General features: G+C 45.6%; 6 protein-coding genes across 11 annotated transcripts; 3 read left to right on the top strand and 3 right to left on the bottom strand.

Annotated features, from left to right (window-relative positions):
* The first annotated feature begins 55 nt into the window (after nucleotides 1–55).
* LOC111073609 (SR-related and CTD-associated factor 4) lies at nucleotides 56–7,693 on the top strand. Of its 3 annotated transcripts, XM_022366004.2 has the most exons (10): nucleotides 63–254; nucleotides 560–1,156; nucleotides 1,364–1,645; nucleotides 1,779–1,931; nucleotides 1,998–2,114; nucleotides 3,165–3,498; nucleotides 4,164–4,910; nucleotides 4,970–5,449; nucleotides 5,515–5,862; nucleotides 6,093–7,693. In XM_022366004.2, the coding sequence occupies exons 1-10, from the start codon at nucleotides 225–227 to the stop codon at nucleotides 7,106–7,108; spliced, it is 4,104 nt and encodes a 1,367-aa protein (XP_022221696.2). In that variant the 5' UTR covers nucleotides 63–224; the 3' UTR covers nucleotides 7,109–7,693. The 3 variants fall into 3 exon arrangements, with proteins under 3 accessions (XP_022221698.1, XP_022221696.2, XP_022221697.2); XM_022366005.2 differs by lacking the exon at nucleotides 1,364–1,645 and having other exon boundaries at nucleotides 64–254; XM_022366006.2 differs by lacking the exons at nucleotides 3,165–3,498; nucleotides 4,970–5,449; nucleotides 5,515–5,862; nucleotides 6,093–7,693 and having other exon boundaries at nucleotides 56–254; nucleotides 4,164–4,340.
* A 1,820-nt stretch (nucleotides 7,694–9,513) lies between these two features.
* On the top strand, nucleotides 9,514–19,124 carry LOC111073616 (macoilin). Of its 3 annotated transcripts, none has more exons than XM_022366016.2 (11): nucleotides 9,514–9,639; nucleotides 12,650–13,011; nucleotides 13,908–14,052; nucleotides 14,121–14,247; nucleotides 14,311–14,437; nucleotides 14,499–15,262; nucleotides 15,737–16,114; nucleotides 16,180–16,284; nucleotides 16,348–17,003; nucleotides 17,091–17,283; nucleotides 17,348–19,124. In XM_022366016.2, the coding sequence occupies exons 2-11, from the start codon at nucleotides 12,932–12,934 to the stop codon at nucleotides 17,962–17,964; spliced, it is 3,192 nt and encodes a 1,063-aa protein (XP_022221708.2). In that variant the 5' UTR covers nucleotides 9,514–9,639; nucleotides 12,650–12,931; the 3' UTR covers nucleotides 17,965–19,124. The 3 variants fall into 3 exon arrangements, with proteins under 3 accessions (XP_022221708.2, XP_022221710.2, XP_022221709.2); XM_022366018.2 differs by having other exon boundaries at nucleotides 9,515–9,639; nucleotides 14,499–15,073; XM_022366017.2 differs by lacking the exon at nucleotides 9,514–9,639 and adding an exon at nucleotides 9,685–9,960.
* Nucleotides 19,125–19,207: 83 nt separating this feature from the next.
* On the top strand, nucleotides 19,208–19,862 carry LOC111073620. The gene is made up of 2 exons (XM_022366022.2): nucleotides 19,208–19,371; nucleotides 19,431–19,862. The coding sequence occupies exons 1-2, from the start codon at nucleotides 19,302–19,304 to the stop codon at nucleotides 19,697–19,699; spliced, it is 339 nt and encodes a 112-aa protein (XP_022221714.2). The 5' UTR covers nucleotides 19,208–19,301; the 3' UTR covers nucleotides 19,700–19,862.
* Nucleotides 19,730–21,219, bottom strand: LOC111073618 (high mobility group protein 20A). The gene is made up of 2 exons (XM_022366020.2): nucleotides 20,718–21,219; nucleotides 19,730–20,652 (listed from the first exon to the last, which is right to left on the bottom strand). The coding sequence occupies exons 1-2, from the start codon at nucleotides 21,137–21,139 to the stop codon at nucleotides 19,896–19,898; spliced, it is 1,179 nt and encodes a 392-aa protein (XP_022221712.2). The 5' UTR covers nucleotides 21,140–21,219; the 3' UTR covers nucleotides 19,730–19,895.
* A 661-nt stretch (nucleotides 21,220–21,880) lies between these two features.
* LOC111073617 lies at nucleotides 21,881–23,824 on the bottom strand. Its single transcript, XM_022366019.2, is given in 3 exon segments — nucleotides 21,881–23,180; nucleotides 23,183–23,495; nucleotides 23,563–23,824. Coding segments are annotated over 3 exon segments (1,548 nt in total). The 5' UTR covers nucleotides 23,823–23,824; the 3' UTR covers nucleotides 21,881–22,205.
* LOC111073619 (dynein regulatory complex protein 8) lies at nucleotides 23,765–25,537 on the bottom strand. Of its 2 annotated transcripts, XR_005967767.1 has the most exons (5): nucleotides 25,375–25,537; nucleotides 25,079–25,316; nucleotides 24,805–25,015; nucleotides 24,589–24,739; nucleotides 23,765–24,455 (listed from the first exon to the last, which is right to left on the bottom strand). XR_005967767.1 is itself a non-coding variant. In XM_022366021.2 (4 exons), exons 1-4 carry the CDS (start codon nucleotides 25,385–25,387, stop codon nucleotides 24,662–24,664), a joined length of 540 nt encoding a protein of 179 aa, XP_022221713.2. In that variant the 5' UTR covers nucleotides 25,388–25,536; the 3' UTR covers nucleotides 24,557–24,661. The 2 variants fall into 2 exon arrangements, 1 of the variants encoding a protein (XP_022221713.2); XM_022366021.2 differs by lacking the exon at nucleotides 23,765–24,455 and having other exon boundaries at nucleotides 24,557–24,739; nucleotides 25,375–25,536.
* Between the last annotated feature and the right edge of the window lie 600 nt (nucleotides 25,538–26,137).

The following is a 26,137-nucleotide window of genomic DNA, read 5'->3' as shown; positions in this document are numbered from 1 at the left end:
ATGTTCGCAAAATATACATCGATATATTGATATATCTATCATCAATATATATCTAACATCCCTACGGCAGCCATTTTTTTCACGCTTTGTGTAAAAAGTCGTGGAAAAGGCAGAAAAGTCTAAAAAACAAATACAAAAGAGTTGTAAACGTCTTGTGGTACTTGTAAAAGTATGCAATATTGAAATTTGTGAGTGTTCGAAGTGTGTGAAACCAACAATTGAACATGGAAACTGTTGTCGCTTTCAACAATGAGGTAAGTCAGAGGCAGCGTAGCCGCCGCTTGCCTTGCTGATTGCGTGTGGAGGAGACTCGACTCGCTGCAAAGTACGCAAATTGTTTGGAGCGTGGTGCGGCGGTGGTGGTTATACAACGCCAAACCACTGATCCGATGCAATTGTTACAGTGAATTTGTGTATATACAATAAATAGTTATTTCTAGCCAATGCCCCAAATTTTTTCCCACAAGCGCAGCGCCGCCCAGGGTTGCATGTTGCCCTTGCCGTACACAATTGCGATAACCACAACCCCATGCCCACTTGTTCTTCCTTTCCATTCCAGCTCTCCGGACTCTATGACAGCCGACCGCCAATATCCAAGGCTAAAATGGCCGCAATTACCAAGTCGGCAATGCGAGCCATCAAGTTCTATAAGCATGTCGTCCAGAGTGTGGAGAAGTTCATACTGAAGTGCAAGCCAGAGTACAAGGTGCCGGGACTGTATGTTATCGACTCAATTGTGCGTCAATCGCGCCACCAGTACGGTCCCGAGAAGGATGTATTCGCGCCCCGCTTCCAGCGCAACCTCACAGAGACCTTTGCCAATCTGTTCCGCTGCGCTCCCGAGGACAAGAGCCGCATCATTCGCGTCCTCAATCTCTGGCAGAAGAACAATGTCTTCAAGTCGGACGTCATCCAGCCCATCTTCGATCTGGCCGATCCCAATCATCCGATCTACCATCAAATGCAAATGCAAATGCAGATGGGCGGCGGACCCGGTGGCAACGTGGGCCCTGGTCCCAGCAGCAGTGGAGCCCTAAGTCTGGCCGATATCTCCAGCGGGCCGAATGGCCTCAACACCTCTGGAATGAGCCAAATGGACCTGAGCATGAACAGTGGTCCGGGCGACGACAAGATGGGCGGGGTGCCCGATTTATCGGTGAGTTGCTTCTGCAAATGGTTGGGCTTGGAACACGCACACACACAGACAACATACATACTAATCGAAGTGATATTTTGTATCCCTTTACGCATACTAACTCACATATCTCTTCCAATCTTTGTTGTTCGCTGTCTCTTGCTTCATGTCTTGTGCTAACCAAACATCTTTCGTCCCCGCACACGCAAACACACACGAAACACCCAGATGGGTCATGAGAAATCCTACGGTGGCGGTGTCAGCAGCAGCAGCAGCTCAAAGCGTCATCACTCGGAACAGCATTATATGAAGCGTCAGTCGGGATCGTCGAGCAAGTCGCATCATCACAAATACAGCAAGAGTTCGCACGAGATCGACTATGATGTGCGCTCTATTATGGACGATGAGGAGGACAACATGCAGCGGATGATGGCCGATGATCATCATCATCATCATCACCATCACTGCATGGGCGACGACTCGCCCCCGACATCATCCAATCTGCTAGACGTATGGCCCGAACCCCAATCGATCACATTTCGCTTTTCTGTTTAGTTTTTTAATTTATTGTATTAACACGGCCTGCCCTGCTGCCCATTCCTTGAGATATTCCTATGCCTAATCCCTGATCTGTCCTTTCCAGAACAACAATCTCAAGCAACTGCTCAATGATCCGAATGTGCTGCGGCAGCTGCAAACTCTGCAGAATTTCCAGAAGTTCAAGCAGCAGGAGGAGAACCAAAAGATGCGCTACCAGGACGATGCCCTGCAGCAGCATTTGCAGAACGTCTTGAAGGTATATTATCGTTGTGTAGTCCCTGCTAATCTGTAATATATCTGAGCATAACAATCCAATCCTCAGGGCACTGCTGGCATGCCCCCTGGCATGGGAATGGGCATGGGCATGAACCTCAACCACAGTGACGGGCAGGACATGAACAAGGATGTGGAGTTCATCTCGGAGCAGCAGTCGATTGAGGTATACCAAATCTATCTATCTACCTATCTATCTTAGTTGTTTGTTTCGGCCTCGTGTATTCTTTTGACCCGCCCCCTCGTATGTGTGGGTCAAAAGCATAAACGAGTCGCCCATCCGACACCTGCTGTTGTTGTTCCTATCGCGAAGACATACACACACACACACGCTCCCCGGAGCGGGGCGGACTGTGCTGACGTGCAGTTGAGTCTGAGTTTGTCGAAAAAAAAAAAAAAAAACACTCACAAGAAGTACGCCAAAAATGTTGTTATAACCGAGCGAGCGAGCGGTGTAGGAATGTTTCAAATTTAAAATCTAATCTAACTGTAGCTATAGCTGGGATAAAATTAAACTTCTTTAAGCAATTACTTTACTACCATAATGTGGCTCAGCAATTGGTTGCACCTTAGAGGGGCAGGCATTATTGAGCCACAAGTGTAGACACTTTTTGAACTTGCGAACTCTTCTAGATAAATGTAAATGCTGCAAACAAATCATTGAAAAATCATTGCAAATTATTTGAGAACGAACAAAACAAAAACAGTTGAAATAGTTGATTTAAAGATTAAAGATTTAATGTTGGTTGTATGACAAAAACAAATAAAACAAAAAAACGAAAAAAGAGAAGAGAAGCCAAAGGTAAGGTTTTTAAAGAAATATAATGTCCGGCGGAACAACCCTACCCCCGTACCCGATGCTATAACAACGTTTGGTAAGTGCTCCTAAATATGTAAAACCATTCAAAACCAAAAGAATCAAAAATTTTGCTCGAAAATGCCAAATGCCAGGACAGGACAAACGAAAATGTTAAGAATCGTCGAACCACACGTCAACACACGCCAGAGAATGCAGTTTGTTTTTTTTTTTTATTTCTTTTTCGTTTCTCTCTGTAGTCCTCGAATCTATCTCTCTCTCTCTTGAGATCCCTCTACTAATCCCCCATTCCCGCCTCATCCCGAACTCCTTTCGTTTTACGCTTACGCAAATGTTAACGTTTTTATATCACAAAATCAATTCTCTCAAACTTCTTGCCAACACTCCCGACTCCAATAGGTGATCAATCTGGATGGGGCCGATTCGCGCAGTCCAACGCCCGACCGGGAGAGATACAAGCGAAGCCGAAGGAACAGCCGTAGTCGTACTCGCTCGCCACGCGGACGTGGCGCAGGAGGTGGCGGCGGCGGTGGAGGCGGTGGCGGCAATGGCAACGATCGACGACGTCGCGGATCCCGATCGCGCAGTCGTTCGCCCCGTTCCAGTCGACGCCGAGGATCACGGGATCGCGATCGCATGGAGCGCAACAATCGGGACAAGGAGCGTGACCGGGAGCACGAGCGTGAGCGACGCAAGAAGGGGCTGCCCGATATTAAGAAGGATCACCTCAGTGGTAAATATGTCGTCCGGCACACACACCATTGGCCAAAAACCGTTCCCAAAAACGTTTCTTTTTTCCCCCCGGAAAAGTTCGTTTGCTGGGAACTGTTTTTGTGGTGTTTTTTCCATTTCCATTTTCATTTTGGTTTTTATTTCTCTTTTTTGTGTGTTTCTGCTAATCCGGAAGAGTTCTCTCCTCTCTATTCCTGCAGCTCCTTGGCTCGTGTTGACGTGTGTGTGTGTGTGTTTTAGCTTTAGTGATTCTTGCACTTTGATATCTGGCATATTTTAAGACTACTCAAACCCTAGACCCACCTCTAGATTCAATCCTCCCCCCTGTCATGCGTTTTCGAGCAATGTTTTTGAAGATTATAAACAATTTCATACGATACGATACGATACGATACGATACGATACCATCCATAAATAATAAGATATATACAAAAAACAACAGTACTCAAAATCATATACATATACAGCAAAAGGATTCATTTTGAATCCAACTCAAATGAGGTTAAAAATTGAATGCAATAACTAAAGGTTCAACTGACGACACGCACCGCTCAACGAGCTAGAGGCGCCCCACCCCAACCCCTGCACACTCTTACTCGTTGATAGATCCGATCTATATATATATATATATATATTAGATATTTATATATCGCGTTTATGTTACAGTTTGCAGCACCACCTTGTGGGTGGGCCATCTGTCCAAGCTGGTCTACCAGGAGGAGCTGTCGGACACCTTTGGCGAGTACGGCGACATCGTGAGCATTGATCAGATTGTGCCACGCGGATGCGCCTTCATTGTGATGAATCGTCGCCAGGATGCACACAAGGCGATGCAATCGCTGAAGAATCACAAGCTCCAGGGACGGGCCATAACCATCTCCTGGGCCGCCGGCAAGGGCGTGAAGAGCAAGGAGTGGAAGGACTTCTGGGACCTGGAGCTGGGCGTCACGTATATACCCTGGAACAAGCTGAGTCCGGAGACGGATCTCGACACCCTCGAGGAGGGCGGCATGTTCGACGAGGACACCATGCCCAGCTGGATCAAGCAGAAGATCAATCAGGCCAAAAATGTCGGCAAGGAGAAGAACTCGGCGTCCACACCAGAGACCGCTACGGGGGCCGTGCCAGGGCCACCGCCAGGACTGATGTTCGGCATCGATACTACACAGCCGCCGCCAGTGGGACCTGTAGGTCCAGTAGGTCCACCACCGCACGGCCCTGGCGCACCGCATCCGCCCGCACTCATGGGCATGGTGAGGGGACAATATCCGATGGCTCCGCCCATGGGGATAGGCATGCCGCCACCGATGATGATGCCACCGACAAATATGCCGCCACCGATGATGATGCCCACGACAACCATGCCGCCACCAATGATGATGCCCCCGGGCATGATGCCGCCCGGTTTTCCAGGTACGATCTCCCATTAATCTGTGATGGCAGCAGATCTTATCTTTTTTTTTGTGTTCCAGGCATGGGTGGACCTCCTCATCCAATGGGTATGCCTCCCGGAGGTCCATTCCCACCGCCCGGAGCAGTGCCACCTCCCATGGCCGGAGGCGCACCGCCCTCGGGCATCAGTGGCAACATAAGCGACGATCAAATGGACATTGAAATGGAACTGGAGGATGCCCCGCCCCCGATGCCGCCACAGCAGCAGGCCAGCTTCAATCCGCCAATGTCCAATCCCAACAATGTGGAGGCGGTGGTGGCAGCCGCGGCCAACGAGATGTTCCAGCGGGAACGGGAGCGTTCTCGTGGCCCAGGAGGCGGCGGCTCACGTTGGGGTGGTCGCGATGACGTGGCCGAGGCTGCCGAGCGTTGGAGAGCAGAAAACGGCGGTGGACCTGGACCTGGGGCTGGGCAAAATGTCGCATTTAATGAGGCGAGAGCTCGTCTCAACCTGAATCCCCTTGAGCATGGAATGCAAAGACCAGACTTTATGGGCGTGGGTAAGTGGCGACTCGCACGTTAAGTATGCGTACGAATTTCACTTGACTTGCATTTCCGTTTTTAGACTTTGATAATCGCGGTGGACCAGGTCCACGTGGAATGGGCCCACGCAGTGGGAACCTGAATGGAGGCGGAGGCGGCGGACCAGGAGGAGACTTCTTCCCGCCCAACATGAACAACAGCCGCTTCAATCAGCCCACCAGCTTGATGCAGATGCGTATACCGCCGCCGGCGGCCTTCAATCAGCGCATGGGTGGACCCAACCCCAACAATGCTGGCAATGGCGGTGCCGGCGGACCCATATTTATGCGCAACCAGGGCGGCAATGGCAGTGGCGTTGGCGGTGCCGTTTCCGTTGGTGTGGGTGGTCCTGGCGGGGCACCCGGTGGACGACAACAGGGACAGGGACCAGGTGAGATGCAAGACTCAAGAAGTGACACACTCAAGACTCAACGCTCAAGATATTCAAGAGGTGTTCAATGGCAACCCAATTCAAGACATCGGCATTCGATTGACTTAGATTGAAATTGTATTACCCATGGGGATAATATTTTATGTGCACATATAGAAATAGAAATAGCAAGAGATTAGTCGGCTGCATCATCTGTAGGTATCATTCATTATCAATCCCGTTATTTGCAGGCTTCTTTAATCCCCGGAATCCCTTCAATGATAATCAACGCGGACGCGGAGGTCCTGGTGCTGCCGTAGGTGGCGCTGTTGGCCGTGGAATGGGAGGAGGTGGCGGCGGCGGCGGCGGTGGCCGTGGACGCTGGAGCGATGATGAGGAGGAAGGCGGCAATAATTTCAACAAGCGCCGTGCCGGTCCTGGAGGTCCTGGCGGTAATCGCTTCCGTGGCGACCGAGGAGGCGACAATCCCGACGATCGCCGCGGCAACAATGCACGTGGCGGACGCGGACCCAGAGAAGAACGTGACCGACCAGGCTTTGGAAATAGACGCGGATCGCGAGATGACAGTAGTCGCCATTCGATCAGTTCCACTGATGAGGGAAGCAGCAAGCCCCTGTCGGAGCCGGAATCCAGGGAAATGCTTCCGGAGACAGCTTTGTCCAGCACCAATTCATTGTCAGTGCCAACGCCAACACCAGCCCCAGCCCCAGCAGCAGCGACTGCTGATTCGGTGGACACGGAGGAGGACTGGGACCGTGAGCTGCAGGACTATGAGGCGCGAATGGAGGCAGAGCAGGCAGCTAAGGCCGGGCGAGATGCCCGAGAGGCCACTCCTGTTGGTGCAGAGCAGAGTACGGCCCCGGGGTCGCCGGTGGAGGATTTCGCGAGGCCAGCGGAAGTGTCGAGCGATTTGCCGGCACAAAAACCAACAGATGCTTCACCCGCCTGCACGCCCCTCTACGATGAGCTGCCACCACCCTCAGTCCCAGTCACAGCCGTAGCTCCAGCACCCGCTGAGCCCGAAAGCAGAGTGGAGGTAGCTGCAGAAGCAGAAGCAGGATCTCCTCCACAGAACCCTGAATTTATTCGCACAGAGGCTGGACCCAAAGACGAATCCCCTCCAGCAGCACCACCAGCTCCGGAAACACAAGAAGAAGCTCCACAAATGGAGGCTGCACAGACAGAAGCGCCATTGACGGAGGAGTCATACGAACCACCAGCCGAGGCTGTCGAGGCTGATGCATAGAGGACGGCAGAACAACAGAAGAAAATGGCATCATCTTGGGGTGAATTCTGATTGAATTCCTCTCAAGAAAATTGTAATTTATGATTTTCCTTACCGAGTAACCTATACATGTGTAAAATCCCATACATACGAACCCATTTAAATCTTTCAAACCTGAGATTTCGTGGCATTTCACGTACTTTAAGCTGAGCGCCAGCAAACAACAATTTTTTGGTTTGGTGAATCACACTCTACTCGTAAAATACAATAGGAAGAAACTACCGCATGGTCCGAAATGGGAGGACAGAACTACATAAGTGGAGAGGAGCGACGCATTCACACACGGATATAGCAAATAATTAGTAAAAACAGGAGAATGAAAGCAGGAGTTTGGACGGAATGGACAGAACAGAAATTGACAGAGCAACGCAGAAGCGGAAACAAATCGGCAATCGCAGAACTTGAAGTGTTTATAATTTTGTTATGTATTTAGTTTTAAGGGTCTATTTAACACTCAGATTGTTTATAACGCGCAGATTCTAGGTACATAATAGTGTACAATTCAAATACAATTATATTATATATCAATACTATTAAATAAAACAACAAATTTAAATGTGATTGCTTTTGTTTTTACTTGGAAATTAATTCCAATATTAAAATATGTACATACATATTTGCTTGCATTAACATTTCCGTTTGTAACGTGTTCAAAATAGACCAGCCAGCCTAACAGCGTACTGTAAAGCGCACTTCACATTCCCACTTGTGATTAAATTTTTCGTTGACCTTTTTTGTGCAAGCCCTATTTTATTAGCAATCCAATAAAAAGGAGTCCTCAAAGTTTGCCAATATTGAAAATTGATTCATCTATCGGATCAAATTATATGCTAAGTGCTGAGAGTCCTAGCTAGCTAGTAATATTAAACCGAATATCAAAATCGAGGAATATGTATCGGGCTCAAATAATTATTAATTATTTTTTTGTTGATATTTACTGTTTACTAACCTGATTAAATAGAGCGGGGATAAGCTATTTTTTTCTCGGGTTTCTGAGGTTCCAGTTACACTCGACAAAACAAATCAAGTGAAATATTTATTTTTCCATATATGTAATTTTGAAAATGACCGCCAAACTCATTTAGCGCACAAAAAATATTCGTGGGGGTTTTCATTTCCTTTTTAGGTGAAGGGCGGCCTTTCGTGGTGAGAGAACAGACCGGGGGCTGTTTGCGGTCGGGGTAGGCTGGGCTGCCGAATGCAACTGCTTACCTTGGGAAAATAGATATAATGGACTTGAGATATTGTTTGTAATTTCAGGCTCCAATTAATACAGAAACTACTCAGGCTCTGTTTTAAAGATATTAACGAAATTTCGCAGCTCACGGGTTCCAATAATAGTTATCAGAACCGGTATAAATGTATATATAAAACACAAACATGTGCATTAATAGGTAAAAAGCATGTCAATCTAGGATAAAATCATAAATAATATTTCAATGGAGCTTGAAACAAAACATTTAACATCAATTTAAAAAAATAAGGTAGACAAAAGTACATACGCATAGAAGAAACTTGGTTGACCAGCAACACTGACGTCACATTTAGTCAACATTTACGTTTTATGCTTTGGCCGTTTTGGTTTGAACCCTATTATCTCAACAATCCCGTTTAAAATAGTTCTGAAAACTAGCCAATCCTAAACAAAATAAAATGAAACGTTAACCCATTGTCGACCAGGGGGGTATTTAGCGCACAAAAAATACTTCTTCTTCCTATTTGTGGAAAATTTTTATTCTTTATCTTCCTATTTGTGGAAAATTTATCTTCTTCTTTTTTGCCTACTTTTTTTTGTTAGGGCTGCCAGATCGGTTCAAAGCAAATCGGTAATGAAACGGGTAGAAAAATTTCATGGTGGCAGCCCGAAACTACGAATTGCACGAGTCTGGCAACGCCACAAAAACGACGTCACAATCGTTTTATGTTGTTTTTGTTTGAACCTTAATATGTAAATAATCCAATAAAAAGGACATCTAAAAACTTGCCAATCTTGGAGAATATTAACGTATCTATCGGATAAAATTATTTGTTTAAGGCTGAGAGTCCCAGCTAGCTAGTAATATTAAACGGAATATCAAAATCGAGGAATATCAACGTTGAATGTTTTGAAAAAAACATTCGATACTATCGTGATAGTATCGGGCTCAAATAATTATTAAAAAACCATTGAAACCTTTTAGGAACTTGTCCATTGTAAAAATTAGATGCCACCTGTCGATTTGTTTACAGATGTGTCTTCGTATTTTATAGCAGCCAATCCAAAAATATCAAAAGCGCAACGACTGTAGCTCGATACTATCATGATAGTCGCAAAACTCTCGATAGTAGAGGCTAGGAGTAAAATATCGATACTTTCGATAGTGCCCTCGATGGTTTGACACCTCTAGTTCGCGAGTTTAAAAAATACAAAAAAGTTAATCAATATATTATTAATACCCAAGAATATATATCCACAACAATTTCAACTAAAGATAATGTTATGCTAATTCAACGTAAGCATCAAAACAGCGCAGTTAATCAAGTGTTAAAAATATTTTTCGGCTGCCAAAGAATTCAGTCACACGCATACACAAACGAAAGCAGAGGCACTCACAAACATGCACACACGCACAGCGCAGTTGTGGGAAATGTGCAAATTGTATAAAATATCCATTTAAAAGTGAATAAATTGAACATCAGAACGTGTGAAAAGCTTAGTGAAATAATCAAAAACAAATCGAGTGTGGTTAAAAGCGCAAAGAGTAATGGACGAAGGCTGAAAAACGTGTGCAATTTTTGCCATGGTTTGAACAAGTATAAGTGTGTTTGTGTAGGTGAGGAGTGTGAAAAAATATACATAGGTGTCCCTGTCCGTGTGCCCAGCCGCCAACAAACCAACAGCAGCTCTGCTCTCCACCAGTGCTCCCAAAAACACATGCACATACACTGTGACACACATGCATGCGATGGAAAGAGCGAACGTAACCGCTGCCGCTGTTGGCAGAGACAGCAGCATATCCTTGTTTCCTTTCCTGGCAACCTTCTCCTTTTCCCTCTGCCTCTGCGACTGTGGATGCTGTTCGAAAGCTCACCCTCATCCACATGACCCCCACCACAGGAGCAAGTTTTCGCTCGCTTTTGCTCAAGCATACAAACACACACACATTAAAGTGAAGCTACACACAAATGTTTTGGTTTATTCCAGGCGCTATTTTTGGAATACGAAGGTGATCGAGAACCCGGCATCATCATCAATGAATGCTTTTCGGCTCGTACTTAACTTGCACCCATATTAAGTCATTTATTCTCTTTAGTGCTCCGTAGATAACGTTAAAGTAAACCGCAAACCATTTTGGATCGTCGCTTAGCAGATCTCCCCCTCCACCGTACGTTATGCAAAAAAGCAGCCACACAAATTGCATACAGCGGGTCGTACTGCATTTTATCAGAGTTCTTTAGCCTTTTCGCTTCGTGCTCCTCTTCTTGTTGTAGTTGCAGAATTCGTTTCTAAATGTGAAGCGCGCGCGACTGAACAGCTGTAGATCTATACACGCACACACACATGTACACACTAAGAAGGCTGCGCAATGGTGTGACTGTCACTGTGCCTGTTCGATCTTGTAGGCATTGAATGCAATTTCTCAAAATGTACATTGTGTGACACTGAGCTCTCTTTACCAACCTGTCGATGATTTTGATTAAAATTTAATTTAATATGAACCCTTTTTTGCTTGTTATACACACATAAAGTGATTAATTTAATGGAAAGAGCTTTCCAATCAGTTTGGTTACCCCTTCCCCAGCCTTTGCATGGGATGATGCGCATGCATTGACAGTAGTGTGAGTGTGTGTCTGTATGTGCATTGTCAAAATTCAATTTTAAAGTCGGGCAACACCGGCACCTCATCCTCCCTAGAGTCATTTAAAGATAGACGAGAAATCCCTTCTTTTTTAAATACGCAATTATTTCAGGCCTAGTTCAGAGTTTCAGTAAAAAATGGCGGACACGCATACATACAGGCGCCTGAGTGATTGTCTAGTGTCTGGGTCTTGTCCATCCGTCAGGGGATAATCAAGACACAGCAACAGTGGTGTCCCGACGTCATCGGTAAGCGGAGCTTCCTTAGCTCCCGGTATGGTTGTCCATGCATGTAGATGCGCTCCACTTTTGGATGCTATTTATAAACATTTTCCAACCGTATACATACACACAGCCACAGAACCTTTCTGAATCTCTGATTCTGCTGCTCTGCTTCCTTGAAATCTGCATAGTTCCGCTTCCGATTGTGCTGCTTCTGCTCTGCGCTGGGCCTGGCGCAGTCGCAGTTCAATTCCTAAGCATGTATTGGCGCAACAGCGTTCGTGTGTGTGTTTGTGTGTGTGCTATGCTGTGGCTCCACGTTCCACTAGCTACTTTACCGGGCAGCATCCACATCCACATGTTGAGAAACGTGCCCATTATGTATCATGTCTCCCCTTCTACTTTCCAGACTGTTACGTCTGTCAACTCCCACTCTCTGCTCTTAAATCCGTCATTGCATTGATTTGTTTACTTGCGTGGGTGTGTGTGTGTGTTGGCAGTCTGTATTTGCTTTATGGATGTTCTGTTGACATTGACTTTAACTATAAATTCGTTTAAATAAGTCAGTGATTTTTTAATGAATTAAAATCCAAAAAAATAGAAAATGCAATAGTGTCCCTTATAAAAACTTTCCAGACACACACTAGCATTTCATCATGCTACACTCTTAACCCCACAGGTGTCGTACTGGTTGGTTGTGCATCATCATTTATCATTTATTTATGTGCAAATATTTAGTATTGAATGATTAAATGCCAGATAAGTCGCGCTTATTATTATTTGTACATAATTATAAAATTTGAGGAAGAAGGGGAAAGAATTGCAAATACATAGTGGGATCAGCGTGCCGTAGATTAAAAAAAAATTATAGTTCAAGTTGAATGCCAAATTTCTCAAGAAGCAGCAGCCTCTCACATGTACATGTTTTTGTCTGTTTTAACAGATTAATATAACAGAATGCAAGCTGCATTTTCAGGGTGTATTAAAAAAGGGTGAGACACTCTCATGTCTGTCGCGTACCAGAAAAAGGAATGCGAATTCTGAAACGATCGAGTTTGGGAATTGCTATCGTTTAATAAACCAAATTTACTTTCTAGTTAATCTGCAGAGATGAATGTTAAGCTTATATTTTTTTTTTGTAATTTGGTTAACTTTATTTATAAATAATGTAAAAGGTCTGACCGCATTTCACCCGCCTACACTTGCTACAACAAAGCGAAAGTGCAATCAAAAAAATAACATGGTTAAAAATAGTATTTTATTGCACATATATAATGTACATTTGTATTTATGTACATTACGTATACATTTAAATAACAGTCGCGTCATCTCTTGGGCCACTTTGCGGTTCCCCTGGGAATTCAATGTTAACATTATCGCTGTTCTCTCGGATTCTTTTTTCGTTCTTATCACTCATCTCTCTCTCCCCTTTATGTTTGCAGTATATAGAAGCCGCCACTCAGCAGGAGGTACAAAATTGTGTTTGTCATACGCACGAGATGTAATGAAATGCCGTCACGCCGGCAGCAGAACCAGCGGCAGCACCAGCTACAATTAAAGCGAACCCAGCGGCTAAAATCTAATAATTAAGTGAAAAAAGGAGTTAAAAATCCGCTCGATAAAATATTATAAATTGATACGAGAATAAGGAAATAGAAAAAGCGAATCTAAAGAGCAATAAATATAAAATTTACGACTGCAGTTTTCGAATTCGAACCAAAAAAATGAAGCGACGCAATGCAGACTGTGGAAAATTGCGGCGTCCGATGAAACGCAACAAAATTACAGAGGGCATGTACGGCAGGTGAGTGGCATACAACAGTTTAAATTATTTTATTAGTGTGAAATTATGGACGTGGCGCTACCACAAAATTTATTTGGACGCGCAAAAAGCAAACACAATTCGGAATTTTTTAAGCACAGCCAATACAAGATTTTGTGTGCTTGTCTTGTCTGTTATTGTGTGCGTTCTTCCTCCTCCCCTCGTTTCCTGGGTTCTCTCTTTGATTATTTATATGTTTGTTTACTTTTTGATTTCGCTTTATTGCCGTTGTTTTATGATGCTATGCATACATGAACAACATACATACATACATGTGTACATGCATTTGTATTGTATTTGGACGCTACTCGTTTTTGGCGCTTCTCCGTCTCCTTCTGCCTCATCATTCAACGCCCGACCCGTGCTAATCCCATTTCACAATTATTATTGAGTGATTGATGGAATGTCAATTACTGTGTGCAGTCGGATAAGAGTGCTGCCAGCTCGGCTACTTTCGGGTAGGATTTGAAAAGCAGTAGTGATCCGTGGGCATTCTAGCCATTTTTAAAACTGCCATTTAAAACTGCCGCTAAATCTTGCTAGAATTGTAATTAAATTAAATTAAACTAATTATAATTAGTTCTTTGATCTTTCTTGTTTCATCTTATATCCAAATACCATCCACAAACAAAAGCGCTACCCTAAGATTTAACTTTGATCGTTTTACGCTAAAAAAAATACTATTCTAGCTTCCGAAAGAATGTCATCCCTCACTGATCATATTATTAGTGTCCCTTGCCCGCAAACCTGCGATGCATATTCTGTTTACCGTTGGAATTCCTAATCGGATAAAATGCGAATCGAAAGAGATCTCAATCCTAGTCAATTTTGATAATTATCAAAACCTTTTTTTTAATCTTGTATCCCATTTCCCATAGCACGACTGTTTTGTACATGAAATTTCTAATACTGTGGGCCATTGTAATGGTGGCCGATTTCATGTTCATGTTCCGTTTTGAGTTCTTGTGGCCATTCTGGCTGCTCCTGCGCTCCGTGCACGATTCCTTCAAGTACAAGGGCCTGGTAAGTTGTGAACAAATGGAGATGCAGGGCACTATAATTATGTTGTGTGTATTCTGACTACTTTGCAGGCATTCTCCGTGCTATTCGTCTGTATTGCGATAACATCGGATCTGGTCTGCTTATTTTTCATACCCGTTCACTGGCTGCTCTTTGCTGCCAGCACATACGTCTGGGTGCAGTACGTCTGGCATACAGGTGCGTCATCCCGCATCTATGGTGTAGGGGACAGGCAGCTATATATTTACTCGTTTCTTGCAGATAAGGGTATCTGTTTGCCGACCATCATACTCTGGATGTTGTTTGTCTACCTCGAGGTGGGCATTCGATGGAAAGACAGTCGCCACATGCCGCACTTGGATCTCTGCAGGCCGTTCGCGGCGCATTGGTAAGATTCGATGGTGGATGCCATTATATCTCCTTTGTTTTCATATCTGTAACTCTTGCAGCATTGGCTATCCGGTTGTCACGCTTGGATTCGGCTTCAAAAGCTACGTGGGCTACCGCATGCGTCAGCGCAAGCAGCGCGAGGTGGCCAAGGAGAACGAGTTCTACATGCAGCTCCTGCAGCAGGCTCTGCCTGCCGAGGAGGCCACCGATGAGGCGGCGGCTGCGTCTGGAGCCACGGCATCTTCGAGCACAATTGTGGTCGCCAATGGGTCGGTCACAACGGCGGCACTCGCCGCCGCTGCAGCCGCATCGGCCGCGGGGCATCCCAATGGCATTTTGGCATCTGCAACGCAAGCACAAAACCATCATGAGCATCATCACAGCGGCGGCGCCGGCGCCAGCAGCAGTTCAAGCAATAGCAATCACCATAATCATCACCATCACAATAACAATAATAACAACGGCAGCAGCAGCAAGGATACCAGCACGAATGACAACAACAATAGCACAACGGCGTCGTCGCCATCGTCAGCCGCTGCAGGGGCAGGGTCATCCACGGCGGCGTCATCCACAGCCTCATCCTCCGCCTCCTCGTCGACAGGGGGAAAGCAATCGGCGACGGCAACAACCACAGGTGCAGCAACCACTTCTACCACTCCTGTTTCATACAGCTACATCTCGGCTGCAACCACAGCAAGCTTGGCGGTGACAGAACAGCATCAAGAATCGGGAGATGCAGCAGCAGCAGCAGCATCCCCATCTTCTACTTGTACTTCTTCTACTAGCTCCTCTGCTTCCACTGATGCCGATGGTTGTTGTGGTGGTAATAATACTTTACGCTGCTTTCTGCCGTCCCTCCTCACTACGGCGACAATAAACGAAACACCCATTAATCGATGTACCAGTAACAGTACCAATACCAATACTAGTAATATTTCCGTTTTCTGTTTGTGTATGCGCATGTACTTACGAATTCATCAAGAGAGTGTAACGTAACCAATTGAGGCCTGAACTCACCCACTATGTGTCCACTAACCCACAGCAACCAGTCGGCAAATCGAAATCTTCATATCATTATATCATTCTTCATATCTTCCTTCCCTACCTAACCGAAAGTACTCCATTGGGAGGGAACAGTGCGTAAAGAGGCTAATTATTCCACTTCACTAAACTCATTCAAGCCCCCCAAACTCAACTCAAGTTTGCCCTTCCCATAAAAATCAATAAAACACAATTATGTTTGATATCAAGCTTAATAAATGTATACATACTAACATTTCTAAAAATACACTTGCAGCAACCTCCAATGGTCACGCTGGGGGAGGCGGCGGTGGTTCAAGGAACAATCGACGCAGCACGGACAAGGATAAGCATCGGAATAAGGGAGACGCTGGTGATAATGAGCACAACAATGGCCCGCAGCAGCGACATGGTGGTAAAAATAGCAGCAACAGCAGCAATAATTATCACCAGGTCGATGGCAGCAGTGCAGCAACAGGAGCGGCAGCAGCAGCAGCAGCAGCAGGAGGAGCGGGAGCAGGAGCAGCAGCTGCCTCAGCAACAGCCCCATCAAGTAATAATAGTAAGGATAAGGATAAGGATAAGGAGAAGTCAGACTGGGATAGTAGCACCAACTATCAACAACAACAGCCACAGGGAGGAAAGGACAAGCACGGTGAGTACTGCTGAGCGTTGGTGCCTGTGTGTTAACCCAAACTGATTCTCTATGTATATACGCAGACAAAAAGGCCAACAACGTGGTGCCCAATGGGAATGCTCTACACGCCGAGGCAGAGGAGGCGGCGACCGTGGAGCCAGCACCGCAGGTGGAAAAGGCGCCCAAGGGTATGATGTGTGGCAATGGGCTAATCGAAGTCCTCAAACTAATCCCACTAATCCACTTTATAGGTCGTCGCAATCGCGGCAAGAAGGATAATGCGACCAAGGACAATCACAACCAGCAGCAGCAGCAGCAGCAAAAGGAGAAGGACAAGGAGAACTCGGCCAGCAACAACAACAATAACGATGCCAGCTCCGTCTCCTCGTCGGCCAGCTCCACATCGAGCAACGCCATTGCGCACATTGCCAGCAAAGTGGTGTCGAAAATATGCGAGACATGCCTCAAGCTGGAGGCCGATGTGAAGAAATATCGCGCCGAAATCAGTCACATGAAGCAAATCGAGAACGAACTTCGCCAGAAGCTGGAAACCAATCTGACAAGCAAGTCCAGCCTGCAGGCCAAGCATAAGGAATGCGAGGAGCTCGAGAAGCGCGTCCAGGAGCTGAACAATGTGCGGCATGCGGACGTTCTCAATCTGCAGACCGTGGAGCGGCGTCTCAACGAGGAGCGGCGGCAGAAGCAATCGCTGGATGCCCAGCTGGCTAACGAGAAAAAGGCACGCAAGGCAGCCGAGGATAAGGCAGCTCGTCCCGAGTGCAGCTCCCAGTGCAAGCAGCGGCGCCAGCAAATGGATGAAGAGCTGAAGCGATTGCGCTTCGACCTCAAGCAAACGGAGGAGACAAAGCAACTGGCCGTGGAGCATGGACTCAAATACGAGCAAGAGGTAGGTGGTATTTCTATATCTTCCACCCTTTGTCAGAACTTCTTTTAATAATGAAATTTGTGCTCCCTTCTTGTCTGTGTCTCTTAGTATCGCATGCTGGAGGTGAATGTTCGCAACCGCGAATCGTCACAGCCCGATGCCGAGATGCTCATGAAAGCCCTCGCTGCCATGCAGGACAAGAACTCTACGCTGGAAAAGAATCTATCCGCAGAGACGAGAGTCAAGCTGGACTTGTTCTCGGCTCTGGGCGCAGCCAAGCGCCAGATTGAAATATCTGACAGTGAGTACTGAAGTTGTGGGAGTGATTTAAACTTGAGTTCTAACAACGCTTTCGCTCCAACCAGACCATCGTCGCTCCAAGGAGGATGAGGTCATCGATCTGAAGGCCAAGATTGCCCAACTTCTGGCCGTGATGCCGGACACTATGTGCATGAACACAGGCCCCCACGGACCGGGCAGCAGCATTCTGCGCATGAATGATACGCCGCCACTGCAGTCGGGCCCCGGACCGTCATCGCCGATGCTCAGCCTGAGCGGTGCGCAGGAATATCAACAGCATCAGCAGCATCTTCAACAACGGAATCAGATGCAGCAGCAGCAGCAACAGCAACAACAGCAACAACAACAGCAACACCAGCAGCAGCAGCAAAACAATCAACATCAGCAGCACCTGCAGCAAAGGAATCAGATGCAACAGCAGCATCAACAGCACCTCCAGCAAAGGCATGAGCAGCAGTTGCAGCAGCAACAGCAACAGCAGGGGGTTCCTCCCTGCAACCAGCAGCAAATGGTGCCGGTGAGTGTGGCTGCTGCTCTGCAGGTGGCTGCTGCCAATGCAGCTGCCGCAAATGGTAACGGCAACTCCACACTGGATCCCAATGCCAGCGTTTACACGCCCAAGACAGGCAACATGATGGTTGTGTCGCCTGTGGGCATGAACCCCAATGGCACGGATGCCTGACGCCAGCAGAAGCAGCAGCCCTTGACGGTGTCGTCGTCGTCGTCATCGTCCTCGCATCTACATTTGAGACGACAACTCTGAGATTATATTTTACATGAGGGAGGAAGAATCCGCCGAAGGCAGCCGCAGCCACAACCACACCCGCAATTGCAATCGCAGCAATTAATTCGGCCAGTGAACACAAGCAGAGAAATCCCTGGCCACGACCCCAACCGAAGGCTAAAACCGAACCGAGGCAGTTCGCCTGCAAATATTTGAATGTCCGTAATAAGAATAAGAAGAATAAGCAGTTTCTTTCCAAAACACTGAAGACATCGCCGCGCCACATTGGTCCACATAAAAACGAACAGATTCCTAACCTTTACCACACACTCAAATTGGCATTCCAATTGAAATTATCCTTGAACTGTGAAGAGCCACTGATCGTATTTTAGTCAAGCCACTGCTTTGAGCCAGTTGCTCCACCCCACGTCCATATCCTCATCCGCATCCGCATCCTACCCACTCAACACACGAACACACACACAACACACCTTTGGGAGAATCTGCCTCCCACTTGAAACACGGAAAGTAAAAAACATTACTTTAACAAAATGATTACAAAACTTAAATCACATTTAAGAGGAAGCATAAGAAACACACAAATTTCTAAAATAATAACAAACAAATGAAAATCGCGATTCGTATTTTTAATTGATGAACGGAGGATGGATCCTCTGAACCATGTATTTTCTTTTTTTTACCAAACGCTGTGAGAGAGTTGGACGAACCTAAGTGATGGCCTTTGATATGAGGGGGGGACCGTGACCATCCTCCCCACACGACTCAATGGAATATTTTTGAAGTCTGCGCCTTTGATTTATTATCTCATTAAATTATTTTTTGTTATAAAAACCTTAAATGTACGCTATAATTTAGAATTTATTTTGAAACACCTACCAACCCACACACCAACAACAAACAACAAAAACCATCAAACAAAACTATTTTCTTTATAAGCTCTAATTTATTTTTGTTTAACTTTTTTTTGCTGTTCCTAAGAAACAAATCGAAAAAAAGAAACAAACATTAAGAAGAAAAACGCTTAAGTTCATTAACGAAGAAGTGAAACGAGACGAGACGAGACGACTATTTTGTTCAATAATAAAAGAAGAAACAACCCCTTTCCTTTTTTGCTGCGTGAAGCCAGTACACATTACTTTCGATTTTTGTTTACTTAATTTTTTTTAGTTTTTTTAACATAGTAAACCTTCCCAAAAAGGCCAGTGGAAAACTGCCTAGCCCACAGATTTCAGTTCTCCATTAAAATACGAAAAAGGTGAAACATAAAAGTCAAGATGTACGCCTTGCTGGTGGCAATCTCCACGGCAATCTACACTACGGTGGCCACCATCTGGCAGGTTGAAGGTGAGTTTATTAAACGGAAAGACGTCATGTGGTGTTTACTGTATGAGCTGGTCCCACAGAGACCCTATTCAGTTGGATGATGTCGATCAGTCTGTTCACGTTGGGTCTGATTTGTAAGCCGTACTTGCTGCTTCCCCTGCTCGCTGCCGGGTTCGTCATGGTGCGCCGTGTCTTGCTTCGTTGCGGAAAGCCGACCAAAAACAGGAAGTCACTGGGGGACAACGATTCTGGGTCGGGATACTCCAGGCGTTACACACATAATACCTCGTCACGCGGCACCGAGAGCTTCTCCCAAGAAGATAGCATGGAGGACACATCCCAGAACTAGCCGAGCAGCGGACTCTAATAACCACACGACTAGTTGTTTCACGGGTTTATTAAACATACAAAATACATCTTATTAAACATGATACACATTCGATGAGAACACACATGTACACTTGTGTAGGGGTGTGGTGGATGGATCCTAAGACTAAGGAAATTATAAAATACTGCACTGTACAATCGTTTCATCTGAAAGGATACTAGGACTTGAGCAGAGGGGTAGTGTCAACTTTGCGCAGAGCATCTCTAGCCTTGAGGAGCATAGTATTGTGCGGTTGGCCAGTGAGGCCGGCCAGGTGATGCATGTACCTGTCTATGTTGCCAACGTTCGGACCGGACGGCTCCACCGGAGGCAAGGGCACACCGCTGAGGGCTGCAACCAGCTTCTGGCGCAGACCCTTCACGTACGCCTCCAGACGCACGTTCTCCTCCTTCAGTTCGGCCACCTCGCCCATTACCTTGGCATAGCCGGCCTTGGTGTTGTCCACGTGCTGCTCCAGCACCGCGTTTTGCTGCTCCAGATCCGTTTTCGTCTTGCGCAACGTTCGCAGCTCGTTCTCCGTGCTGCGGTTGTGCTCGATGAATTCGTTTGTGTAAATGGGTATCTCGCCTGGCTGAATGGGACGCGGTGCGACGACAATGCTGGTTGTTACTGGTGCTGGCGCCGGTGCTTGTTGAGGTGGTGGTGGTGCTGGTGGAGGTGGAGTCGGCGTGCGTTTAACCTGGGATAGCGGGACATCGTCTGGGTCGGGAGAGTGCTCGCTTGGCCTCTTATTTGCTGTGGCCTTTGCTTTCGGTTTCTTTCCTTTGCCAACGCTGACATCGTTATTGGCTGCAGTTCTGGGTGTCTTCTCCTTTGAGGCACTGTCTCCTTTGGTAGCTTTCTTCATCCTGGCTAACTCTTTAGCCACAATTTCAGGGTGGTCCTTGAAGAATAGGTGCATCTGCTCTTGGTATCTGTAGAAAAAAGGAACAAACCCGATCAGAAAATCATCTTGCACTATAAAAGGCTCGGCACTTACAAAGCCTTGTCCTTGGCGGCTGCTTCCATGTACGGAACCTTGCGCTCCTCCGGTAGCAGGTGCCATTCCTCACCAATAATCTTAGTGTGCTCCAGGGCCGTCCGCTGTGGCTGCTCGCGTCTCAGTTCCTCTCGTCTGTCGTTCATGAATCGCACATAGCCATTTAAGGGCATTTTGGGGGCTCCAGCCACATTAATGCGGCGCTGAGTGAGCTTCTTTATCTCGGGGTCCATCGTTGTGTCAGACTGCGCCGCCCTGGAGCTTTTATTCTTTTTATTCCCCTTGCCAGCGGGCGTTTTGTCTAGCTTCTCTTCGTTTGGCGCTTCTATGGGGGCTGTCGCTTCCAGCGACTGCGGGGCTATGGGCCCTGGTGCGGGCGAATCTGCGGCTTCATCTGGTACCTCCTTGGCTGGTTCGGTCATTTTAGATTCCTCTGGCTTGTTGTTTTTTTGTTTTTTTTTGCTTGTTTTCTTTTGGACCGTCGAACCCTCTGAAATATACTAAAATATACCTTATCCCTTTCAAAATATACTGTAAATATACCGAAGAAAAAAAATGGACTTAGCCCACTTAACCCCCTATATTTAAACATTGAAAGACCTTAAATTAAGCCTCGGAAAATATTACTGTTTTTATATTTTTCTTGTAGATCCATCCTTCCTCTTGAGTCCTCCTTCCCCTTTTTACCACCATATCTTTCACCTGAAATGCGTAAAAAATGTTTCAAGTTTCATAATATTCGTGCAAAAATAAATACTCAGTCCATGATCGGAAATCATATTCCTCGAATTTGATATTCTGCTTAATATTAATAGGTAGGGAGGACTCTCAGCAATGAATTTTTAATTTTTTTCCGATTAATAAATCTAACCTGGTTGCATTGAGCTGACATTATAGTAAGCTTATCCTCTTCGTTCCTCTTTGGTTGTTGTTAGAATAGGGCTGGTACTATATTGCCATATATATGTACATATATGTTTACCTAAGAATCGAGTGACTCACTGTATTGTTTTTGAGACCCCCATATACTATCAGGAAATGTGGCGTGTTCAAGAGTCATGTCATGAGATAGTGGAGCGACTGCCGGTTATCCAACAACCTACCGTTTTGCTCTATACATAAATCAGGCCATCATTATTTTGTGTTGTGTGGTCTTGTATATATTTTGAATATATTGTAGTTGTTTAATTTTTTTTTGAATGTTTTCGCATATTTTTTTGAGCACATTACAAAAAGATTAGCCTATGTGTGGTTAGAGTGTGTGTTAAACATAAATGGAAACTTACGGATTACCTACGAGTTTCAGTTAAATATCATTTACAAATAAAGCCATCGATGACGAAATTCCTGCTATACAGCCTATCAGCTAAAACACTTAAATCATAGGGCGGCCGGCCAAACTTAACAATAGAATAGAGAGAAACTTTGTGGATCCAACTGATTTTTCAATTTGAAAAACGATTACCAATCCCGGTTTGGGGAGAGCGCTTACAACAGGCTGGGGAACAGCTCATCGAAATTGCTCTGCCAGGGAAAGTCCTCTTCCGTGTCTGTGGGCAGAGTAAGCATTGTGGATGTGGGAGAGCCCAGTATGGACTCGTAGCCGTGATCGGAGGTGGCTGAGTGTAGAGACAATGCGGGAGATTTGGCCAATGGGGAAATGGCCTTCATGCGCGGGCAGAGGAACGATTCAATGCCATTGAAATCGCACTCGTCGTCCGAGTCGTCGGTGGCATTCACGACATTGAGATAGACCTGCGATGGAGACGCCGCTGGTGGCGGACACTTCATAATTACATCTGTAGTGTCATCCCCAGCGCTGACGCCATCGCAGTAGATCTCCTCAACGGCCTCATTGACTGGAACCGCATCTCCATCCATCACGATGGTTATCGAGTTTGTCTTGGCATCGTAGGTGCCATAAACTGTGTCCGGTGTGGCCTGCACAAGTGTTGGTGCGGTGGCTGCTGCTGAATTAGTTGTTGTAGTCGTCGTCTTCGTTATCGTCTTTGTCGTTGTTGGCGCTGTTGTGGCTTGCTGTGAGTTTCCATTTATCTTCAACACCTGCACATTCAGGCTGTGTTTGGGTTCTTCAGTGCCTAGGCCATCAGCTCTATGCCCGCCGGATTCCAGGCGCTCTGTTGGGGTCCCCACCATTGATCCAAGCAGTCGCTCTTGGTCGCCTGAATCTTTGGCAGCAGTTGGGCCGCACGCTCCAGGGCCAGCTTCCAGGTCTGCTGTGATATCTGCGAGCAGACTTTCGGCCAACTCTTCAAGTCGCCGCGCGTCGAACTCTTCATCGTCGACGAGCAGCATGTCTTGTAGAGTAGGCAGAGAGCCACAACCTTCCAGAGCGAGGCCATGGTCTTGCTGCTTTTCAGCTGTTCCGTCAACAGACGCGCTGACGACTGTGTGTCCACTGTGTGTGTACCCTGCTGCAGAGGGTCAGCATTGGATGCTGCGGATCCAAGGATTGTGGACGCACAGCCCTCAGCGCCTATGTTGGCATTGGAGCTGTTGCAGGTGATGTTTTTGGCGTGCTGCTGCTGCTTCTGTTGTTGTTTGATCTCTTCGAGTTCCTGACGCAATAGTTCTACTTCTGTGTCCAGCTTCTGGTTTTTGACCAGCAACGACTCATTGATGGACTGTAGACTTTCGCATTTGTTTTGCAGTAATTCCGTTTTGTCAGTTAGCTCTTTGATCTCGTATTCCATTTCCTCCATACGAGCCTTCTTTCGGTCCCGTGATGTCTGGGCTGCAACGCGATTCTTTAGCTTCCTGTTAAATGAGAGCAATGAGCCTTAGTATTGATTTTCACCGCCATCCATCGATTTCTACCACTTACTTTCTCTGTACTTTTTCCTCCCAACTGAGGTGATCCAGGCGACGCTTCTTGGCCTTGGGCGGCGTAGCCACCAGAGACTCTTCCTCCTCCATGTTATCGTAGGAGGACGAGGCGTATCCCGAGCTCGAGCGTGCAGGCGAGGCCGCCCCCTTGAGCAGCGCCGCTGTCAGAGGTGCGGGTCGCAGCTTGGGCAAGGTATTCGTTGATATGGCCACGCCCGAGTCCACGGTTATCAAGTAGGCATTAGCGGTCGGTGCCATATTTTAATGTTACTCAGATAAAATAATAAACTGTTGTTTGGAGTGCGCAACCTTTAAGAAAGTGTTGCCGAAATCAAATTTGCATGGTTTCCGTGTGTTGTGCTCGGGCACCGAATTTTATCTGATTTTTGTTTTGCTTAGATCGTCTCATTTGCCGTGACCGCGCTTCTCAGCCTTGCCGATTTCAACTTCTTCATTGCCTCTGCTCCAGGCTTTTCGGTTTCAATCTCATGCAACTTTTTCATTCACCTTGTAATTCTGGACTCTGTATGATGGCGTGTTCGTTTTCGAGTGGTTGGGTGGAAAAGCTGACGTGGCTGTTTTTGGTTGGTTTTTTAGTTATCGATAACGGAGTTTATTGATGAGTGAACGAAATTAACCCTTCAGACCCCCTCTATTTAAACAGGTGAACAAGTTGACATCAACCGCGAAAAATAATATTTTTAAAGCCTGCTTTTTCATCCATCCTTTCTGTTTACTTAATAAAGAAATGACCACGATATTTTTCACCTGAACTGCGTTACAATTCTTCAAGTTTCATAATTTTATTGTTTGTATTTAAAAACCCACTGGTCGACAATGGGTTAATCGTTCTCTGTCCCATTCGCCATTTTGATATTCGCTTTAATGTTACTAGTTACCCAAAAATAAATAAATATTCTACCAGATTGGCTAATTTTAAAGAATTATTTTTACTGGAATGTTTATAAAATAAAGTGCTGCCCACGTAGCAATAGTTTTTTAGAAGTTTGCGCACAATTCAAACCAAGCTGAATAAGTCCGGTAATTTTTATTTAAACATAATTATCCTGGCCAAAAACACTGTTTTTTTTTCTTCCTTACTTCTTGCGCCCCTGTTCGGCCTGAACAATCTCCTCCTTCACTGCTGCAGCCACCTCATAAATTGTGCCCTTGTGCTGTTATTAAAAAAAAAAAGAAAACTTAGAAGCCAATCTAATAATTATCAGCACCTTATAGATACCTTCAGTTGGTTAATATAGAACGTGTAGGGAATGTTTCCAGTGATCGGATCAATGGCCACCGGCCACATGGCCTCCAGCTCCTCTTCAGTGAAGGGTTCTCCGTCCTCCAGCATTAACTTTCCGAAATACTCTTTGGTAAGATATTTATGGTTTTCTGGATCGAGCACCTGAAATGCTTCATACAGCTTTTCTGTCGACGCTGGTTGCATTCTGTTGGTGGACAGAAAAATGATTAGCAGCCAAATATTATGATTGTCCTCGAAGTATTCTCACTGTTCATCCATAAGCAGCTGGGAGACATGGGCCATAAACTTTGGTAGCTGTGTTTCCCCCGGGTAATCTATGGACTCGGTGGCTGCCATGACGTCGTTGACTTCTTTTTCGGTCGGCACACAGCCTAAGAATCTGAGAACATTTCCCACATTGCGAGTGTCCATGTATTTATCGCCATGAGTATCAAACACGCAAAAGGCCTCCGAGATCCGAACTTCTAGTTCGTTGTTCAAGGCCACTGTTGTTTTTGGGTAGGTGAATTAAATTGAGTGGGAGAATCATCCGTTATTACTTACCGCCAATTTCCATGGTGAAGGTAAGTTTTAATATATTTTATTTTCTCACTTAAATTTTGTATGCACTTTGAATTTTATTAATTTTTTAATACACTTTGAATTTATTTTACTAATTTTTTTGTGTTTTGTACTGTTGTTATGCTAGAGCATACATTTTTTCAATAAAGTAACATCGATTTGGCGTTTCGGGTTTCAAATTCAAATATTCCCGCCAACTGATACGTGCCCCATATGCAAAATACATAAATTAAATAAATAAATACCTTGAATACCTTAAAGGTTTATTTGGAAATTTTTTAATGGTTGAAGCCTAAAATCGCGGTAGGTCCCCGAATTTCATTGGTTAAAATTTGAAATCAAATCCATCATGGTGAGTTATGTATGTGGTGGGTTTTAGCAGATGATTATACGGTCATACGGTGATGTTATGTTTTTAGCTTTTATTTATTTATGTTTTATGATTGGCACTCCAACAAGATCTTTTTCAATGGGTGAAATTGTCCTTTTATGCGGTACGTTTTCTTGGACCGCTTTTCCTGTTGCCCCTACCTCATATTTCCCAGCGTATAAAAGTTTACTTGAAGGAAGCTTCCATCCTTAAGGAAGAAACAAAACGGGGATATGATGACATGTTTGCCACCCACGTAATGATAGATTCTATGAGCTGTTTATTATGAGTATCCACTCATAATTCATATCTTTGCGAAAATTTTCACTAAATTTTAAATTCATCCCATTTCGTTTTACAGTTTATGGTATTCAT

Source organism: Drosophila obscura, unplaced genomic scaffold (genome assembly GCF_018151105.1).
Source record: "Drosophila obscura isolate BZ-5 IFL unplaced genomic scaffold, ASM1815110v1 contig_186, whole genome shotgun sequence".
Taxonomy (NCBI): Eukaryota; Metazoa; Arthropoda; class Insecta; order Diptera; family Drosophilidae; genus Drosophila; species Drosophila obscura.
The sequence above is the reverse complement of the archived record's forward strand: the minus strand, read 5'-3'. Positions and strand labels throughout refer to the sequence as shown.